The 22,015-nt window shown below is 36.9% G+C and overlaps 1 protein-coding gene across 8 annotated transcripts in view; it reads right to left on the reverse strand.

Annotated features, from left to right (window-relative positions):
• Positions 1–9,595: 9,595 nt before the first annotated feature.
• The window catches only part of mrtfaa (myocardin related transcription factor Aa), a 49,827-nt gene continuing 37,407 nt past the window's right edge, over positions 9,596–22,015 (reverse strand). For 5 of the 8 annotated variants that reach the window (XM_051886867.1, XM_051886869.1, XM_051886868.1 and 2 more), the window contains 10 exons: positions 20,643–20,893; positions 19,972–20,140; positions 19,471–19,854; positions 17,331–17,888; positions 16,756–16,959; positions 16,550–16,666; positions 15,278–15,427; positions 13,156–13,236; positions 12,820–12,877; positions 9,596–12,714 (listed from right to left, as the gene is read on the reverse strand). In XM_051886867.1, coding sequence (XP_051742827.1) covers positions 12,182–12,714; positions 12,820–12,877; positions 13,156–13,236; positions 15,278–15,427; positions 16,550–16,666; positions 16,756–16,959; positions 17,331–17,888; positions 19,471–19,854; positions 19,972–20,140; positions 20,643–20,893 — 2,505 coding nt within the window. In that variant the 3' untranslated portion in view covers positions 9,596–12,181. The remainder of the gene's footprint in view (positions 12,715–12,819; positions 12,878–13,155; positions 13,237–15,277; positions 15,428–16,549; positions 16,667–16,755; positions 16,960–17,330; positions 17,889–19,470; positions 19,855–19,971; positions 20,141–20,642; positions 20,894–22,015) is intronic. The other 3 variants (XM_051886871.1, XM_051886870.1, XM_051886872.1) reach the window with 3 other exon arrangements.

Genomic DNA, 22,015 nt, shown 5'->3' on the forward strand with positions numbered 1-22,015 from the left:
ATTTGATTATTTGTTCCTATTTTATTACTTAGCCTATTGTTTATTTGTCTAACAATATATAAAATTTAAGTGAGTTAATCTAGTAGCTTTTGGTGTCATAACCTTATAGGTTACATGATGTATCAAAAACAACGAAAACAATAACTAGGCTTATTTTATAGGCCCATTTTATTTTATTTTACTTTATTAATTTTTTGTTGTGTGGCCAGTGAAATTTTTGGCAGGGCAAGTAACCACTGGCCCAACCGGGCCAGTAGAAAAAATCCTTAGCATTGAGCCCTGCTATTGCATTTTAGTAGTCTCATTTAGCCTGACTTTCAGTTATGGACATCAAATCTGGTCCAAAATGCAGCATTTTTAGACGAGAAAATGGTGTATGCTTGACATTTTTACATTAAGTTTAAGGAAACGTTAAGTTGGAAATGGCAACATTTTACAATAAGGTTCAATTCTTTAACATTAGTTAGTACATTAAGTATCATGAACTAACAAAGTTAATTCATAGTTTTTCAGTCACGTGACTGTCGCGGAGCCCTGGAAGGCAAAACAGCAACTGCAGCACAATCCTGTCAATTTTCCATCTTAAAAACAAAAATATGTGAACAAGATGCAAGTGATCCGTATACAGCACCTGCAGTGATTTCAATCACTAAAAACAGCAGGACAATTGTTTAAAGGGGTGGTTCATTATGAGTTCACTTTTTTTAACTTTAGCTAGTGTGTAATGTTGCTGTTAGAGCATAAACAACATCTGCAAAGTTATGACTCTCAAAGTTCAAAGCAAAGGGAGATATTTTCTTTTAAAGAATTCTCTGTTTACGGACTACAACAAATGGCTGGTAGGGACTACAATGAGCTTCTTTCCGGGTTGGTGACATCACTAACCCTAAAATGTACATAAACCCTGCCCCCAAGAACACGCAACAAAGGGGGTGAGGCCATGTTATTGCAATACAGTACATAACACAAATGCAATAGCATGCCATAAAAGCAACATAAGTTATAACCGTAATTAAACTAAACTATACCTGTTCTATCTTCATGCAGCATATATTCTCTGGTTCTGTAGGATCTTACAACAGTTCCCACACGAGCGATTTATAGATCATTATGACAGAATATGCTAATCAATGACTTTAAGATAGTTAACTCCACATCAGCTACATAAATTTATCCACTAACCATTCAGAAACGTCCTGTTGCATTCTACATGTTGTCACTTCTTCCTGAGTCTCTCCATCATTGTCCGACTTCGGTTTGAACATAAAAGGCTGAACAGTTTCTGACATTTTAAGTGAGTCTGCGTGAGGTAATCGGCGCTGCTAGCAGTACTATGTGCTAACATGAGCTATTGAAACCCCGCCCTCTGCTTAGGAGCAGCAGCTCATTTGCATTTAAAGGAACACACAAACAGAGCATTTTTGCTCACCCTCAAAAAGTGACAAATTTAACATGCTATAAAAAATGATCTGTAGGGTATTTTGAGCTAAAACTTCACATACACACTCTGGGGACATCAGAGACTTATTTTACATCTTGTAAAAGTGGCATTATATCACCCCCTTTAAAAAGCTAACATGAAAAACACTAGGGTGGGTTGCACAAATAAGGATTAAATTAAGCAAAGTTTAACACTAATCAAGGATTTGTTGATCTGGGTTTTATTTTAAATCGAGTTGTGTTGCACCACTTAATTTTAAACACAGATTAACTACACAGAAAGACCGTTAGTATTAAAGGGCTGATCAAGCAACATAGGCGGAGGGTGAACCGATGCCAAGCTAAAGAATCCTTAGTGCAACCCACCCTTAAAGCGCTGTAATATACTAAAACAGTGATATTAAAGGATCAAATTCAGTTTAACCCTTTTTGATGATGCATACTATATACAGGCGAGCAGATGAGCCCAGAATATGAACGCAACGTGTTTTCCTTATAATGGTATTCAATGGAAAAAACGCTTAACGAGAAACCTCGTGTTGCATTAATATTCTGTGTTCATTTGTTTGTCTGTACAAAGTATGCATAATCAATAAGGTGTATATTGAATTTGGTCTTTTAATATCACTGTCTTGCTACATTAGATCTTACTACAAACCTGGTGAAAATGACTGGCGGGCAATGGAGGAAAGCCTTGTTTTGCCCTCCAGGTGGGCGTTCCTGTAAAGGTGTGACATCACGTGAAAACTATGAATAAATGGTATAAATTGTTGCTGAAGACTTTACTGTAGCTACATACAGTAATAGACATGGTAAGTTACTTCCTTCAAAATAAATTCAAGCACAGCGCTACAACAACTATAATGAAATGACACTTCACAATAGATAATGCTTTACAATTAACTGTTCAATAAAATTCCTTACTCACCTGTTGAGTAACAAAAACATCTCTGTTTTGCTTATACAATATTTCAAATACCCTCCATCTCCAAAAAGGCAAGCCAATGTTCATTCTGGTTTTGTTACAAGCTCTGTCGCAGTCCCTTTTTGCCAACAGACTATCCTTTTTTCGGAGTTATTTTAAAACTGTTGATTCCCCGGAGGTTCGAGATTTAACTGCTCCATGTCAGCCTTTCTCACTCATTATGACAACTAACCTATGCCATTCCCACACCATACACGCCTCAAATGAGCCAGAGCAACAATTCTCTATTTTGCAGATATGACGAGTCACACACGGGCCAGTGACATTTGTACGCAACTTCCCGCGAAAACCATCCCATCAGGTCGCGCGCGATAATCGTCCCGGTGTGCACAAGCCTTCTGCGTTCCAGACGAGGTTGGATGTGGGAATATCCCAAATTAAATGTCCCACTTCAGACCTCAGTGTGTTCCGGTCACAATATGTCAAGCACTCAGGATCGTTTGTGGTAATGATATTTCAGCGCTATACTCTCTAGCAGTTTTATCTAAAGCCAAACATGCTTCATTCAAGCCCTTTCCACTCCGCGCGTCCTCTTTTCCTCCAGACACGCGCCACACGGTGCGTGTCCACTGGCGCGGTGCAGAGCGGACATTTTTAATTCATTCCAACGGCTACGACTTTTTTTTTTTTTTTTTTTTTTTTTTTGAATAAGCAACATCTAGCGGCGAAAAATTACATATCGTGCCTTTAATTTGTAAATATAATATTCATAACTGTTAATTCATGTTTTTTTCATAACACACTGATACCTGGAATGTTAAAAAAAAAAAAATTAGTTATTTTACTAATAAGATTTCACAATAACTGTTTTTACAAATAAATACAGCCTTGGTCAGCGTTAGAGACTTCTTTCAAAAATATTAAAAAATATATATAATGAACCCAAATTTTTGAACAGTAGTGTATTTTTTAGCTCTTATTGTAAATAATGTTATTAAATAAAACCTTATTATAAAGTGTTTCCTCGGACATAAAGCAGAGCATGCAGCTTTCAATCATTTGACACCAAATATCTCATAAACTGAGCTGTAGAAATAATGTGGAACTGGTGATTTTAGCTCTCTCCAGTTAAGTATGCAATACGCATTAGACGATACAGTGGCATGCCTATTGTTTTTAGTAGTCTGAGAAATGAATTTGGAAAGAGGTAACCACAAAGCCGTCTATCACAGCAGTTTAATTGGAAAGAAACTCGAGGAACAAAGACATCTTCACTCACTCATTCACATTAGAGGTGCTGGAACCAGAAGGGGCAACGACCTCCTGCGATTTTTGCTCACATTCAGCTGGCTGATTTTAAAATGCACTTTCTGTTGGATGTGCACTCCTGAAATAAACTATTTACAGTAGTTTCAGAAACCTGATATTATTTCAAACAGACAAAAGTGGCCAATGTGTCAAGACAACAGTGATATAGAACCATATAACCAAGCAAATATGGTTTAGCATCACCCTGGTTCACACAACAAAAACCCAATAGGTTTTTCCCATTGCATTTGCATTATTGCAGAAAATAAGCTCTGTGACCAACAAAAGTTTATGATCCTTATATTTCAGGCATTTAACCAAAAACCCATTAAAAAAAAAAAAACCCAACAACATTGACTTGATGACTATGGATCCATGCTAACTCGTTTACGGGTTTTGGCCTACAAAAATATGTCATTCCTGCAGCTCTCTATGTCAGCATGAGGTAATATTCATGAGCTAAGTCAGTGCCATTTATTATGACTCATTATTATGATTATTATGCATTACCCTCAACACTGCTAATAAAATACAACATTTGGGAAGTTTGTGCCAGCTGACATCTCTGAGAGTGTGTGCTTTTGTTCAGAATTTCCTGAAGTTAAGCAATTCAGAACCAATGAAATGTCATTATACACATGCAGTGCGCTGAGAGACTCTGAGGAATCCGCAGCCTAAATGAATGATTTAACCTGTCATTAATGATTTCACACCAACATTTGCACATCAAGACATGGCATTAAACTTCAGTGTGTTTCCACTGACAGAGTTCTACCTGCAGATCCCAAAAGATAAAGTTTTTCTAGTGGCGTCAGATCAGATGTCTCATCCTTACTTCTGAACATCTGTCTCTCACTCTGGGCCTGTAGATGGGGAAATACACATGCAATATCTGCAAACAACAACTGCAGAACAAAACCAAAAGCAGAAATAAACTGTGTTCCAAAACTTAGTGAGCTACTTATGCTGTCTTCACGTGCTCTCGGAATTATCATAAATACGAGTTTCCTAGGTAAAAATTGCACATGAACGCCCTTTGATTTCAAAACTTGAATGCGATGAGCTCGTAATCACGACTTAAGAAGTGAGAATTATCAAATTTCCGATAGCATGTGAAGGCAGCATTAGTGACAGCAATCCAGACATGAAAGCTTGGCCAAATACTAAGGCATAATCACATGTAGGCTATCTTATGCAGAGAAGACAATCCCAGAATGCATTGCAAAAACATAATCCAAGGTGGAAGAAGTCTGGTATATTTTATTTAGTACCAAGAATTATGCATATAGTTAATTCTAATTAAAATTCACTATTTTACCCAATATTTGCTTGCTGTGCATTATGTACTTTATGCTTAGAATATCTAATAATGTAGCTTTTGGAGGGATGGCTTTAATTGATCAAAGGATGGATTTAATTGATCAAAAATGACAGTATAGACATTTCTAAAATGTATAAGAATTCTCTTTCCAATAAATACTGTTTTTTTTTTTTTTACTTTCTATTCATTAAAGCCTGAAAAAAATGTATCAGAGTTTTCATAAAAATATTAATCAGCACAACTGTTTCAAAATCAATAATAATAATAATAAATGTTTCTTGAGCATCAAATCATCATATTAGAATGATTTTTGAAGGATCATGTGACACTGAAGACTGGAGTAATGATGCTGAAAATTCAGCTTTGCATCACAGGAATAAATTAGTAAATTTCTTATATATATATATATATATATATATATATATATATATATATATATATTTATTTTAGTGGCCAAAAGAGATGTCTGACAAAAGTGGTCAAACTTTTTGTTAAATATTTTATAAATATTTTGTATGCATATTGTGAAGTTGTGTCTGGAGTGTAAAACTAATGCAAGTGTTTCACATTTCGGCTGTACCATTTGTCATGTATTAGCTATATTATTAGATAGATAGATAGATAGATATTATTAGATTAGATATTTTGTGGGTTTTAGTGAAAATAACCAGATGGAAGGAGCTGTCCTCGGCAACCATGGAGGATATTGTTAAAATAGCTAAATCTCATTATTGCTCATGTGCTGGATGTGAATGGTCACAATCAAGTAACTAGTAAGGCAATGCATTACTTTTAAATTGACAACAGAATATCTGAGTTACTTTTTCAAATAAGTAAGTTTCTTTGTTTTTCTATTTATTGACTGTTCTGGACTAACCATGAGCATTTACTCATCTCACTTGAGCTTTTGAAAACCTTTGAAATTATAAACCTGAATTTTGGTAAGTCATGCAGGTCTTCCAATGAAGCTCAACTTTAAAACTTTAAAAACTTAAGGAGGGTTAGAAAGAAGTTAAGCATGACACATGCACAAAGTTTAGTGACTCAATGCCCAGAAGAATGACTGCTGTAATCAAAAACAAGGAAGAACCAACAAAATATTAATAGCTGCATTGTAGTCAGCATTTCTTGTGAGCTTCTGTTTTATTATGCTTTTTTTTTTTTTTTTTTTTTGCATAATACAATAAACCCATATTTAATTATTTGCTGGAGTTTGCCTTTCATGCCAAATAATGTAATTTTAATACCTTAACCAAGTTTAGTGTATTATTTATCCCAATATGGCATACTCCTCAAATTTTGATTGTTTTATAACCATAGCTGTCCTCAGTGTCCCAAATACCATTTTCACACTGCAGCAAGATGAACCTTAAACAGAGACAGAGACAGAGATGATGAAATAACCGGGAAGGATTGCCAAAAGAAAAAGAGGAAAATTGCGTGCAAAAAAAAAAAAAAAAAAAAAAAAAAGATAAGCTTTTTTTTTTTTTTTTTTAAATCGATAGAGAAAGAAACAACAGGGAGAGACACTCACAAGAGCACACACACACTTTCCCATCTGTATCCATGTCTGCGGAGAATGGAGGCCATTACACTCCTCCCTATAGTCAGACACACACACTGCTCCCGCAAACCCCCAACACTTTTTGTTACCCAATTAAAACACAGAGTCAGCTATAGCTCCATCAATCACTTGTGTGAGAGTGAGAAGAGGGTGGACACATGACAATAGTCACACGGAAGATAAATGTTAGACTCATACGGACAAGAGGTCTACTGAACATAGTCATGGCAGCACCGGTTCTACAAGCGCTATATCTGCATGTGTTCTAGAACGTCGACCTGTCAATCACAGCGTTACTGTCACTACATGGGACACCACAAGGAGGTCTGTGACACCTGGGAACCATTCATCAAGTAGTGACTACTAGTTTGTTTTTAACTAAGTCTGCTCTTAATTTGGTTGCACCATTTTTTTCTTAAAGTTGGGATGTAACGGAAATAGCAACAGATCTTTTCTTCTGCATTGTGACATACGAAAGTGAAACACATTATTGAAGAAAAAGGGAACTTGGTTCTATGCATCAGTAGACGAATGGATGGAAGCAGATCTGAATCCGAGCTTGTAGTTGATTGTAAGGAAGAGGCGGAGTTTAAGCAGAGTAAATAGTTGGAGAAGACTAAATTTAAAAAATGAAACATGCATGAATGAATCGTTGAAGAGTTAGTTCACCCAAAAATGAAGATTCTGTCATTAAATACTTACCCCCATGTCGTTCTTCACCCGTAAGACCTTCGTTCATCTTCAGAACACAAATTAAGATATTTTTGATAAAATCCTATGGCTCAGTGAGGCCTGCATTGCCAGCAAGATAATTAACACTTTCAAACGCCCAGAAAGCTACTAAAGACAAATTTAAAACAGTTCATGTGACTACAGTGGTTCAACCTTAATGTTATGAAGTGACGAGAATACTTTTTGTGCGCCAAAAAAAAACAAAATAACGACTTTATTCAACATCTAGTGATGGGCGATTTCAAAATACTGCTTCATGAAGCTTTATGAATCTTTTGTTTCGAATCAGTGGTTCAGAGCGCGTTTTAAACTGCCAAAGTCACGTGATTTCAGTAAACGAGGCTTCGTTACGTCGTAAGTGTTCCGAAATTTCAATGGTTCACCACTGGGGGGCGTGACTTTGGCAGTTTGATACACGTTCCGAACCACTGATTCGAAACAAAAGATTCGTGAAGCTTCGAAGCTTCATGAAGCAGTGTTTTGAAATCGCCCATCACTAGATATTGTTGAATAAAGTCGTTATTTTGTTTTTTTGCCACACAAAAAGTATTCTCGTCGCTTCATAACATTAAGGTTGAACCACTGTAGTCACATGAACTGTTTTAAATATGTCTTTAGTAGCTGGGCATCACTGACCCATCGGATTTCATCAAAAATATCTTAATTTGTGTTCTAAAAACAAACAAAGATCTTACGGGTGTGGAACAACATGAGGGTGAGTTATTAATGACAGAATTTTCATTTTTGGGTGAACTAACACCCTTTAAAAATATACATTTAGGAAAAATAGCGATTTTTTATTTCATGCTGAATTTAGGCAGATTTTTATTTGAATATTCATACATCTCATCATAAAGTAATGTATAGGTGCATAATTTGAGGTTTACCCATACTGATCCAATAAAAAGCCTCAAATCTTGTCTTTAAAAATCTTGTCTAGTTGAATCTTGGTTATGTCTTAATGGTTCAACACTCAAATATTTAGTGATGCACAAACTGGAAGTTGCCATTTACGCCACAATCTAGCAAAGTTTTAACTTACACACAGCCGGAGAACCTGACCCGTCCATGGAGAAAGCAATAAACTGGCATGACGCATTGCAAGGACGTAGAGAAAAACTAAAGTGTGAAAGTGGAAATCAATCATGCAACCAAAACTTTGACACAACACACATAGACATCCATTAACCAATGAGAATTTCAGACAAATTTGCCCTAATTTGCTGTATTCCCGCTTCGTTTCAAACTCAAAACACACCTTATACAGTACATGTGTCAAAAGCTTTCTGTAGTCTTCAAGTAATGACCTCAGGTCTAAAAGTCATGAGGATGCACCAATGAAATGGGTCACCAGACGACTCATTACTGCTGAGGAGAAACCTGCCCTACTGATAATGAAGAGACTCAAGACCCTCGTAGTTTCTTTCGTCCATCAGGTTTTGACCTGCTCAGCTGAATCACCTTATTGTGTTGAATAAATTACAAATGATGCTCTATCAATTGAGCAATACAACGACAAGCCCTTCCGTCTGCATGAGCCATTATTTAATTACTTTGGGTCGTTAAGAGAGGGGCTGTCTGGGAAAGGGGTTGGGTCAGCAGTCCATTATGGCTGATAGATTTCTGCATCTCAGTAAATTGATTAAACAATGTGATGAATGGACACTGAAACACTCAGCCAGGAGGAAAACACATGGGACAGGGGCGATGATGTCATCGGGGAGGGCGTGGAACGTGGGAACAGTCTGTTCCGTTAGAATTTGAGAATCCTGGAAGGCTGCAGTTGAACGTTGCAACAGACGTGCAGTGATTTATTATCTTGAATCGCTCATCCTAAGGTCAAGATACTCTCTAATGGGTTCATCGATGGGTGCATTCGACGCCAGGGTGTGAATTAGTAATTTACGGGCAGGGGAGGTGCTCTTACACTGATCTCGCCAGAGGAAAGTTATGAATTTATAATCATGCCCGCACCATTTAATCTAACAAGCTGCCTGGAAACACAAGGTTCACTGAACATGCATGAAATAGAGTAAATTTTCTGCTTGAGAGTCTGCTTTCACACTAAAAAAAAAAATAGAAACCCGAATGAATGAATGAATGAAAAATATCACTCAGAAGGTTCAGCAAGGCATCATAAGTGTGCCAAACCTCCACAGTAAGCAAGAATAAAATAATAATCTGTATTGCATTGTCAAGTGTCGAAAGTTCAAATTGTAAACTACATTTAGGTTCAAATACAATTTCAAGTCCTCAGCTGTACAATAGTTTTGTGCTGAAATGTAATCATTGCTCACACACTTGCTCATTTTTGGGTGAACTGTCTCTTTAATAAAGCGCTCTTTAAATAGACCGGTTTACGGTCGCATCCACTAGACACATTTGTAAGGAATATATGGATGTCAAGTGCTAGTTGACCATTCTGACCCAACCCTAGTGCATACTTTTTAACCCAACCACAATAATAACAATATATATTTTTTTTTAACCAAGACTGTCCTTTCCACCCTGGAAAGCACAAAACACATTTATTTTTATTTGTAACATTTAATTTTCCAAAAAATAAAAAAAAATATTTAAGGATATTAAGCCCTGAGAGGCTCTGAAGCCCCACAAAAGAACACATTCAGCCAGTGAAGCATTGAAGAGTTTGATTCTCCAGCATACAGCAGGGGACGGTGGACTGGGGACCATGTGGACATGAAGTTCAATTTGGGCTCAACCACAGGAAGCACCAGCCAAAACTCTGTAAGTGCAATTTCAAACAGATGGAGAGCGTGAATACTGCGGACAGTAATGCTGTTCCCACAAACGACGTCACATATGCCACACACTCTCGCACACAACACAATTCATTCCTGAGCTCATGTACAATATGCCGAAACACTGAAAATTGCACATTCAAGCAATGCATAAAGAGAATAACAGTAATAATATAAGTGTGTTTGAAGGTCCTTGAAATTTGAATTTTGCTTATTGAGAAAATGCGATTATGCCTTGTTTATATGCGATTAGAATCATCTATACACAAAAATATATACATTCAAATCATCTTAGAAACATTCATTATCTCTTAGGCTCATATTCCTTTATCAAAACTTCAGCTTGCAGACAGAAGTATTGATAAAATACAGTGCAGTACCTACAGTACGCTGTGTACTGTGTTAGGCATATACAACATTTCAGTTCATATACAGTGCAGAATATTTACAGTAAAACATTTAAAAATTCCCACTCAGAGCTATAAGTGGGACGCAATGTTTTTGAAAGGAACAGGCATGTTTGTTTTTTAAGAACGTTAACATTAATGCAGCTTAAAGTAATTTCCCAGCACTTACCACATCTTGTATTTAACATGCGCAGTTTGAGCAAAATATATAGGATTATTTACTGGGCCTGAAACGTATGAAGCATTAATACTTCTTTTAAGTTTGCTAAAATGTGATACAAATTTATCTTTTGGTGGTTATTGATAATGTAAACCTGGCAAGGAAAAGGAATAATAAGGCTAATATTTGTACTCTCAGCTTCAGAACTCACTATGTTAAGCACTCGGAATTAATTTGTACTATTAACTTAAGCAATCAAAACTTCGTCTGGCAGCTCTCATCGGGTGGCAATGCTAGCAAATGCTAACGGGCTAGCAAAAACAAGGTTTGAATGGCTTGTCTTTCCATATTGAAAAAGATAACTAAAGTAGAATAGTCCATTTGTATTATAATTCAATCGAATTTGAATAGCTTACTGGCTATCTATGTAGCCATAAAATAATATTTTTGGCACCTCTACAAAATGTTTAACAGATAATGTTGTGAATAGTAGCTACACAGATATACGCACATCGAGTCTCTTGTATTAATGAATAATAATAATAATAATAATAATAATAATAATAATTAAACCAATACACCGTAAAAAAAAAAATTATATGAATAATTCAAAATAATCAAAATAATTTAACAAATTTCAACCTTTAAATTAGAAGATTCAACTCAATTTTTTTAAGTCAGTTTAACAATTTAAATGAGTTGAAATGACTTGTAACTCCAATTTGATTATATTTAAAAATAAGGTGAAGGTAGAAATTTTTACACTGTAATATTAATAATAATAGTAATACTAATACTAACAATTATTATTAGAAGTAGTAGTAATAGCAGTATTACTAAAATGCTTATGCTAACATACAAATGTCAATGCTTACAAAATGTTACGAAATCTGTTGGCTTATGCTATACATTTTTTAGCAACATTAGCTCAACACTTTAAATAGGTGCATATTCTGTAGCTATTTTGAGTTTTAAATAATTAGTATGCACAAGTTGACCTGTTATACTTGGTAAAGCAATTTTGAAAAACGATTTGTTTACTGCCACATATTCAAATTTAAATTCAAAATGTGCACTCAGTAAATGAATTTGCTAAAACTGAGGTATAAACTGGATACTGCTTTTCTGTATGCCTGCTTCCATAAGCACACGTATATTGCTAAAACATTTGAGCAAATGCATCATCTAGAAAGCACATTGTTTTAAGTGTCATATTATTAAAAGAACAATTCACATTTTTTAATTGATGAAAGCACAAAAACATCTTGTTCTCTTCGTTTCCAAATTTGGAAAGGTTTAGAAATGTGTTTCAGATAAGCAAATGCTCAAAAAACGTGCTTCTGGATAAAAACAATATATCAGATAGACTGCTCTGTGCCATACGTGTGTTATAAGGGATGTGAGCATTTGTACAAGGGAAGGTGAGGGATAAAGTCCTTCAAAATGTAACATAATCCAAGTTAAATTAGTATTATGAGAATCCAAACTTGTTGAATCCAAACTGGAAAAGTCACTGGTGGAAACGAAAATAAAAGCGGTACTGTGCGAAGGAAGCTAATCCACTATAAACTGGACCAATTCAGATCAGAAGTGTCCAGAAAGTCGGCAGAAAATAAGCTAGAGGAGTCGTGTCCATTCATAGGTACCATCCCTGGCTCCTCCCCTCCGGTCCCACCCATTCCGAGCTCCAGCCAATCCATAGGGTCGGGGGCGGAGACTACCAAATCTGAAACTGAGTGATTGGAAAAACTCATGTCACAAGTATCCATCGGGGAACGTGGGTGGTCTAGGATACTCGGTGTGCTGAGCATTTGGTTGTGGAGGTCAACGATTAGCGTTGTCGGTCCTCCTGGCTCCACTCCCAGCAAAGGTTTGCCAGTAGTGCTTTCCAAGAAATCTTCAAGACGCCCACCTCCTGTGTCACAATTGCTGTGAGCCTTAATGGAAGGAGGTTGAGGTTCTAAAATCGATGTTTTGACGGGCATATCAGAGGGAGGGGAAAGATTAAGAGGGGAGGAGCTTGAGAAAAGGGGCGTGTTTGGCCGAAGCCTTTCGAGAACAGGATCAGGAGTGGCTTTGAAATTCTCAGAGATTTCTGTAGGATGCAGGAAACAAAGCATGAGTGTGAGCAACTATACAGTTTTCTCATTTAAATTACCTTTGATGACAATAAATATTAAAATAAATCATCAAAAATCACCTCCACGCTGAATTAGGATGTCAAACAGGTCGTCAACTTGCTGATGGCAGCCATTTTCCTGCAAGAACAACAACATCATTAGATACGCCAACATGGAGAGCTACTGGGGATCTCATTCAGTAATCAGATCTTGGATCTGCTCCCCGAAATCCATTAAATCATTCAGTAAACAAATGAAATGGGAAAACAATCCTAAATCTGCACCATGTGGTGACAAATCATGGATTGCAACACAAATTAATGTTCAGAAAAATGAATATGAAAAGAAAACAATCCCACAGAGGAAAAACAGAAATTCGATGGCAGATGGAAGAAAGATTGAGTACAAGACAGTACCTGATGGCAAAGAGCTATGGGTGAACACAAGGTGGAAGGAGAGCGCAAAGCATGCTGATCCAAACTCAAACACATCTTCTCCTGAAAGACAGATATGGATGCGTATTACAGGATTCGTTCTGTCATTATTTACTCACCCACATGTTACTCCAAGTCATTTTTCCATGGAACACTAACAGAGGAATTCTGAAGAATGTTCATGCCATAAACAAGTTTACAGGACAAAAACACCAAAATGTGACATTTGCACCATGAAAGTAGCCCATTTGACTTGTGCGTTATATTCCAAGTCAAACAATAGCTTTACTTGTAGTAGTCTATATGATTTTAGTAGTCGTTTGAACCATATTTGTGGTGCTTAATTGATGTCTTTGTTGTTTTTGTAGATAGCATGCAAGTTTGGAATGACATGAGGGTGATAAAATGACAGAGTGAGGTGAGAAGAAATAAAGGTATGAATGTGGTTAAAAGAGATTTTAGAGTAAGATTAAGTAGGGTTGGTGAGGTTCATGATGCCATGCCAAACTATCAAAATAGTCACCATGCACGTTGCAATAAAGATGTTGCCACAAACAAGCTGAGCTTTATTTATATCACAGACCTACAGCATAAATCTGTACTCCACTAACAGAATCTGTGCCATAAAGCAGCCTAGACACAACTGCAGTTCGACTGAAGTTTCTATTAGAATTCCTGCCTCGTATGACACAGATTTTGTTATTTAGCTGTAGAAAAGAGTCTTGCTGGCCTCAAGACAGTCTTTACATAGAGTACAGGCACAAACATGAGCTCTGCTCCAAAATCCTTTTTTGTAACTCTTTCCAGCTTTATACAGTCAACAATTCTTAATCTTAGGTGTTCTGAGATCTCTTTTGCTCAAGGCATGCTTTATATGAGGCAATACTTCTTGTGAAGAGCAAACTCCAAAAAATTTTTTTTTTTACTAGAGTCCAGGTTAGCTGAATCATGACTCCAGTTAGCTTCTAGTGAAGACTTTAGACTAAGGAAATCACATTTTTACTGACCCCAAATGTTTATACAGGTTTGCTTTGCTTGTCTATTATTGTGACTAATCCAAAGATCTGATTAAAAGGATTAGTTCACTTCAGAATTAAATTTTCTGATAATTTACTCACCCCCATGTCACCCAAGATGTTTATGTCTTTCTTTCTTCAGTCGAAAAGAAGGTTTTTGAGGAAATCATTCCAGGATTTTTCTCCATAAAGTGGACTTCACTGGGGATCAACGGGTTGAAGGTCCAAATTGCAGATTAAATGCAGCTTCAAAGCGCTCTACACGATCCCAGACGAGGAATAAGGGTCTTATATAGTGAAACGATCGGTCATTTTTTTTAAAAAATTAATAAAAATTATATAATTTTAAACCACAAATGCTCATCTTGCACTAGCTTTTTGATGCGCCACGCATTACGTAATCACGTTGGAAATCACGTGTGACGTAGGCGAAAGAATCAGCGTCTACAACATGCAAAGACTAAGACAAAAGGCCTTTATAAGGTAAAACAACAATGTCGGACAATTTTGAAGTTGGATGAGAAAATAAGAAGGAGCTCTTATTCCAACGTGATTACGTAATGCGTGGCGCAGAGCAGAGCAGTGCAAGATGAGCATTTGTGGTTAAAATTATATAATTTTTTTTTTTTTTTTTTTTTTTTAGAAAATGACCTATCGTTTCGCTAGATAAGACCCTTTTTCCTCTTCTGGGATCTTGTAGAGCCCTTTGAAGCTGCAATTTGGACCTTCAACCTATTGGTAGCTGCTAAAGTCCACTATAAGGAGAAAAATCCTAGAATGTTTTCATCAAAAATCTTAATTTCTTTTCGACTGAAGAAAGAAAGACATGAACATCTTGGATGACATGGGGTGAGTAAATTATCAGGAAATTTTAATTCTGAAGTGAACAAATCCTTTAATGCATAAATCCAGTTAAACCCTAAGGGTTCACTTTTTTTTTTCTTTTTCATACTGTACATGCAATGCTACATTTGAATTTAGTTAAAACAACATATATTAGAAAGCACCATAAAGTAAATGGCATCTAGATAGGCATCAAACAAGGTTTTGAAACAGATCTTTGGTGCCTACACAAACAAAACACTTACATTGTTGTTGTTGGGAGATGAGGGGACGGGCTCGGTGTCATTCATGGAATCCACTGAAGAGAAGAACTGTTGGAGATTGGCTGGTGCTGAGATGGATGTAGAGCTTGATGTTCTGTAATTGCTCGTCATGTTCAGGTCTGGCTTTAGTGCCTGTCAAAGTAAAAACATGCATCTCAATTAGTCTCGATGTTAATGGGCTAATAGCCCATGCCTGCAGCCCTCATTTGAACACCAGTGACAGTAGTTAGTCATTAACATTTTAATAAGCGAGTTTAAAAGCCTCATAATTGTGTTAAATGACTTGTCAAGAATAAGTGATGCTGCTTTATACATATCATTAATTTATATGAAGGAAAGATGACCATTTTCGGCAAAGGTCCTTCCCTATTAACTATCATAGACACTCAATTACACTGACATCTTAAAGAAGGAATGCTATATTCAGAATAGCATACTAGCACAATCCTCATACAGTACGATTTTAGGAGTATGTAACATACTGTGTGTAGTATGCACATTTTCTATATGCATATAATTCCCCTATCAATATTTAAGAAAACATGCAGCATACCAAGTCGGTACTGAAATTTTAAAAATGTGACGCTTTGAGCGCTGTTGAGCGGATTCGTAAACACCTCTGATTGGCCATTGTGTTCACACGCTCAACATATATGTCTGTGATTGGCTCCAATGATCAATGCACCAGAGCGTTTGAAAGCACACGGAAGTGTTTGAATTTGAAAGCGGGATCGGGAGCGTTGGAAAGCAGCCATCTATCAGTGGACTGGTCTGCGATATACACCTGCTTTCAAAAGCTCCCGTGTGTATCTGTGTAAGTGCTCGGTGAAGAGCGTCATTGATGACTATTTACAATGTTTTTGAAGTGTTGATCATTGAAGCCAATCACAGACATATCTGATGAGTGCGTCAACACAACGGTAAATCAGAGGTGTTTACGAATCCGCTCAACAGCACTCAAAGTGTCACATTTTTAAAATTTCAGTACCGAAGTCAGTACTTTTGACAACTCCAACCCACAATGCAATGTGCATTGTGACTTGACCTGGGATGTGGCGATTGAACAAGAAGTAATATCATCTGTGACTTCTCTTTTTCTCATTTAATTGATCAGACTGACAAAAGTTAATATTTTTACACAAAATCATGTGATCATGTATGTGTTCTGTATTTAAAAAGTATTCTGTTTCACATAATGCAGTAATATTTCATTCCAAGAAGCACAACGCATAAAAAAAGTGGTTTTGAACAAACCTTTTTGATTGGCTGTTTCAAGATGACAGTTTGTATGGGCTGTTCAGATTGGATGTTATTGTTAGGCAATTCAGTCACTGATTGGTTGGGTAATGTTGTGGATGTAGATTGTAGTCTCTGAAAATGACATGAACATCAATAATAACATAATAATTGAATAGATTTTGACAACTTTAACCATTGATACTCAACTCCTTGAGTATTACCTGTAGTTTGATCTGATTGGTTACTTTGCCCTGGGGGCGGCGGCCTCTGGCTGGTGCGTCTGTGTTTTGATTTGACAGAGTTAGCAGGAACTGGTTGCCATTGCAGTCGGTCACTATCGTAGGGGTGGAGTTTGAGTTATGTCCGTCCACTGGGAATGAAGAAACTGGATTTGACTGCTGGTTGGTAAGTGCTTGAGGCAACTGCTGGAAAAATGGAAAAGACAGAGGATTAGTAAAAACATGAGATGCTCCACGATTTTCCAATACAATAAAAGTGTCTGACTACTGCTGTGCTGCAAACATAACCCCAGGGGGACGCAATGTAGAGCTAGGGTGTCAGGGGAAATGTTCAGGGAAAAACAGTGTAAAAACATGTAGTATGATAATAATAATGATAGTAATAGTAATAATAACATAAAATAAGATATGTACAGTTTACCAAACGTGACATTCTTTCTGTTTCATACTGCTTTCTAAAAACAGTTCTTTTAATTACTCTGCTAGATGACAATGTAACGTGATCATATGACTAATCTCAAAAAGGAAATGGCATGTCGTAGAAACACTGTACTGACTTGTTTTTGTTGGTTGTGCTGTTGTTTTTGTGTTTTCCTCTTCCTCTGATGTGCTTGTTGCTGCAGGTTACGCTGATTCTGTTGCATTACGAGCTGCTGTTGCTGCCGGTCCTGCTCCAGCTCTGCTGCCGCTAGCATCCTTTGCTGCTGCTGCTGCTGCATCTGCTCTGCCTGTGGGAACACCTGTGGCTCTGTTACCATCTCACTCTCCTCCATCACCTCTATGACCTCTTCCTTTATGGTCGCCCTGACCGCCTCCATAGTGACAGCAGAAAGTTCCTCTTTGACTCGGACGGGCACGCCCACCCCTTTGCCCTCCAGCTGTGAGCGCAGCGATTCGACCAGCTGCTGCTTCTGCAGCAGCATGCGTGTGAGTTCCTGAATGCGCCGGTCTTTCTCCTGCAGCATCTGGTCTTTGTCTACGGGGGGCGCAGCAGACTGGGATACCAGGCAGCAGGAGGAAGGAGATGTACGGCTGCCGGGCTCCTCTTTAATGCAGATCGCTGTAGGGAGAGGGGAAGAAGGCTGCAAGGACAGCTGGGTAAGAGGAGAGGTCACCTAAAATGGACATACATAAATATTATGAGCTCTTATTCATAATATTACTAATTAAAACAATTCAGAATACTTACACACTTGTTGTATATAATTGTATAAATGTAATAATTCCATTCACAAGTATAATCAACAGAAAAGTCTACGCTGGAAGCGGCTGACATACTGCAATGTGCAATTAGTTGATGAACGCACTGTGTGATTTCTGACTCGCAGCACAGCTACTCAAAACAATTTTTTTACTATTAAATAATAATAAAATATTATTTGTTTTTGTATGTCTTATGTGTGTTAAGAAATAAATGATTGCCATGGATTTTATTTGTTAAAGTGCCCCTATTATGCTATTTTAAATGTTCCTAGTTTTGTTTTGGAGGTCTCCTACAACATACATTGTACACCTCATTTCTCAAAAAGTCTAAAAACGGCTCGTTCGTAGATTCAGTCTCTCTTTCCAAGAGCTACTCTGCTCTGATTGGTCAGACAGCCCAGTCTGTTGTGATTGGTCTACCGCTTACAGCGCATGTCAGAAATCTAAATTTCAGCTCCAGAGGCTTCCTCAACACTTGATACACAGTGGTACAAATGATGGCATTGGTTTTTCTGTGCGAGTCAGTGCAAGTCCTCATCCTTTTGAAGACAATAACTTAATTTGTAGTGCACTTTGATCTTTAAAGTTTGCAGATATTTTACATTCACACACAGCTGTATTACACAGTGCATGAAAGGTACTATTCGAAAAAGCATAATAGGGACACTTTAAATACATTCTGATCATTACAAGCCAGTACGAGTTTTCCATTATTCTAATGTAGATTGATATTTAATAACCAAATAAATAAATAAATGAATGAATAAATAGAACAAATACAATTCATAACAATCAATTTTATATTCATATGATACACAGATATAAATAATTACTATACTATTTTATTATTATTATTTTGAAACACATTATTTAAATTATTAATTAAATCAATTTTTATGATATCAATTATTATATCAAAGATATATTTCATTAAAATATAAAGCAGGATTTTATTTTCATTTTACTGTTGCTAACATCTAGCCTAATTATTATTTTATTAAATAAAAGAAATTATTTAAATTATTATTAATAAAATTGATTATCATATTATATTAATATATATAACCAACAGATTTTCAGAATTTATTTTCATTTTACCACTGCTGAAGTCTAGCCTAATTATTATTTTGACATAATCTAAATTATTAACTAAAATATTTGCTATATTACCACCAATATTATAAACAAACTATTTTCATTAAATATAAAGCAGGATTTTATTTTTATTTTACTGTTGCTGAAGTCTAGCCTCAAGCTCACATTTGATTGGTTTGTGGTGAGTAGACATTCGGAGGTGTCATGCAGCTTTCACACTAGACAGCCTCAGGCTCTAGCTGTTGTGCTGCAATGCTTCACTGTGCGCTTCCAGTGCAGACACAGTGTACAGTTATCTGTAAATGCCACTTTGTACACGCTTAGTAACGTTTCACAATCACTAATCCAGAAGTTACCCGTTTTTATTTATCTGAAAGCTGGTGGTAAGAAAGCATTTACCATTTCCCCAAAAGCATCCCCATTACAGCTTGTTTCATCTGGGCTCAATCCAGTAGATGAGCGCTCTGAGTGGGCGGGGGAAACCGGAGGGGAGGAGCCAGTGCTGCCAAACTGCATTATCTGTGGTGCTGTCTTCTGAGCTCCACCCCTTTCAGCAGTTGCAACAAATGGGAAGGGAGCAACCACCATGCTCCTGTCTGTGAACTGGAAGAGAGAAGAGTCTCCTCCTGCTGCAGCTGTTGAGTGTGTGCTGGTTTTAGAAGATGTTGGTGCATTGGTGCCACCGTGCTGCTCCTGAAAATTCTTCAGCCGTTCAATAAGGTCATTTTTGGTGCCCGAGACAGTTAAGCCACGCAGTTTTAACTCCTGCTTCAGCTCTGCCACCTGCAGGAAATGAAGAGAATGACAGGATGTGACAGGAGTTCATCTGATTTAATGCAATTTGAATAGCCAGTCAGTGATCAGTACTGTAATTAAGAATGACAATCATAGTGATTCGACCTTTAGCTCCTCCAGGTTGGGAGGCAGAGGCCCTATATTAATCCCGCCTCCATTTGCAGTGGTCTGTTGATTTTGACCAGTCAGATTAGTGGATGTTGATTGAGGTTGCATGTCATTCCTGGATGGTGACGGGCCATTGGCTGAGGCAAGCTGCTGATCAGCAGGAGGCCTAAATAAAGTGTAAATAAAGAACAATATAATAACAATAATAATAATATATACACTACTGTTCAAAAGTTTGGGTAAGTTTTTTTTCAAAGTTTTCAAAGCAACGATGCATTAAAATGATCAAAAGTGACAGTAAAGATATTTATATTGAGAATCTTGAGAACTGAATATTAGAATGATTTCTGAAAGAAATATTGCTGCAGTAATTCAGTAATGCAGAAAATTCTGCTTCACCATCAAAAGAAATAAATTTGATATTATGAAACTGAAATTTTAAATTATAATAATATTCCACAATATTGCTGTTTTTACTTTTTTATGATTGAATAAAAGTATATATTTTAATAAAAAAAAAAAAAAAAATAATAATAATAATAATTAACAGCCTTTTGGCAGAGGTTTTATGCCGGATGCTCTTTCTGACGCTATCCTGCACTGAGAGTGAACTAACTTGTGCATAATTTAATATATAATTTAATATAAAAATATATGGCATATCTTACTTGGGTGGAGCAGGTAAGATGGTGTGGTAGTTGTAGTTTTGTTGCTGTTGGTTTATGATCTGAAGCTGGAGGAAGAGCTGCTGTTGATAGAGGAGTTTGGCGTAGGAGGAGTCGAGCAGAGGCGGAGGCTCACGCTCGGCTTTCTGGTCCGGAGGAACATACTGGTGATATTTCAGCTTCTTTACTTTTGGTTTATTGTCTCTCACTTTCTTAGAGCGCTGAGCAGGGCGCTCACTACTCACTTTACCACCCTAAAGAAGACAGAAAGAGATTACGATTAAGCATTAACATGTTAGTTATTCAGACAAACCGCCATGCTAAGTCAAAGGGACAATAATCTTTAAACTGGTGGGGGAATGTCACCTTTTGACCAATGAAATTTGATGATTTCTAGTCATTCATAATAACTGGATAAGTTTTATTTCATATCACAATACATGATGTATATTCAATAGGCTGTAACGGTACTTGTCCCAAATGGTCACGGTGCGGTGCATACAGTCAGACGACGAATACAGGCGATCCACACTCCAATCAAGAATGGGGCATGCATGGTAACGCAATGCCGTTTGCTTACCGCCACAAAAAGAGGAGATGATATATGCACCAACCCAAAACAAGAATGGTGAGTTCAGATGTCACTCAAGAGCCTATATGCTGAGTTATCTACAAACTTCACAGAATGAAAACTGGGACAGCAGAAAGCAGCATCCTGTTTGTTTTCTTCATTTTACAAAAGCACAATGTTTTGTTTTATTGTGAGTGTACACAAACAAAATTAGACCCTTATAGTTTCCAATGATGCCTTACTCTTATCTGTATGACCATATATGACAGAGTATTCTAAGTTGTTTTTGCTGTTATAACGAGACAAAATCATTTGGCATTGTGCCGATTTGTGACATGGAAGTCTCACTACTACAGTCAAGTGATGAAATTTGCATGTCCTGGAAATGGGAAGTCTCAGGTGCCACTTCACTGGCTGTCTCTGCTCTGTTTACTGCTTAGTGCTTAATACTCTAAAGGAGGCTGTGCTGTACCAACCACCTCAGGGAGGACTAAATGCTGCTAGGTGGAACAAACCGTAATTTGCTCTACTGTCTGTTCCAAATAAATTAAAAGAAACCTAGCATTAGGGATTTGTTGCCTTTTTCCTGTTGTAATGAACTCGTATTGAACCCCAAAACTGAGGTATGTGTACCGTTACAACCCTAATATTCAACAAGTAAAAAAATGCAGGGTGATATATATATATATATATATATATATATATATATATATATATCAGTCTAGTATGTAATCAATATAGTTAAATGCTACTTAATAGTGTCCAAAAACTAAGATTAGCATGTTAGAGGATTTATCTTGTGGCA

The sequence above is a fragment of the Ctenopharyngodon idella genome, chromosome 3 (assembly GCF_019924925.1).
Source record: "Ctenopharyngodon idella isolate HZGC_01 chromosome 3, HZGC01, whole genome shotgun sequence".
Classification (NCBI taxonomy): domain Eukaryota; kingdom Metazoa; phylum Chordata; class Actinopteri; order Cypriniformes; family Xenocyprididae; genus Ctenopharyngodon; species Ctenopharyngodon idella.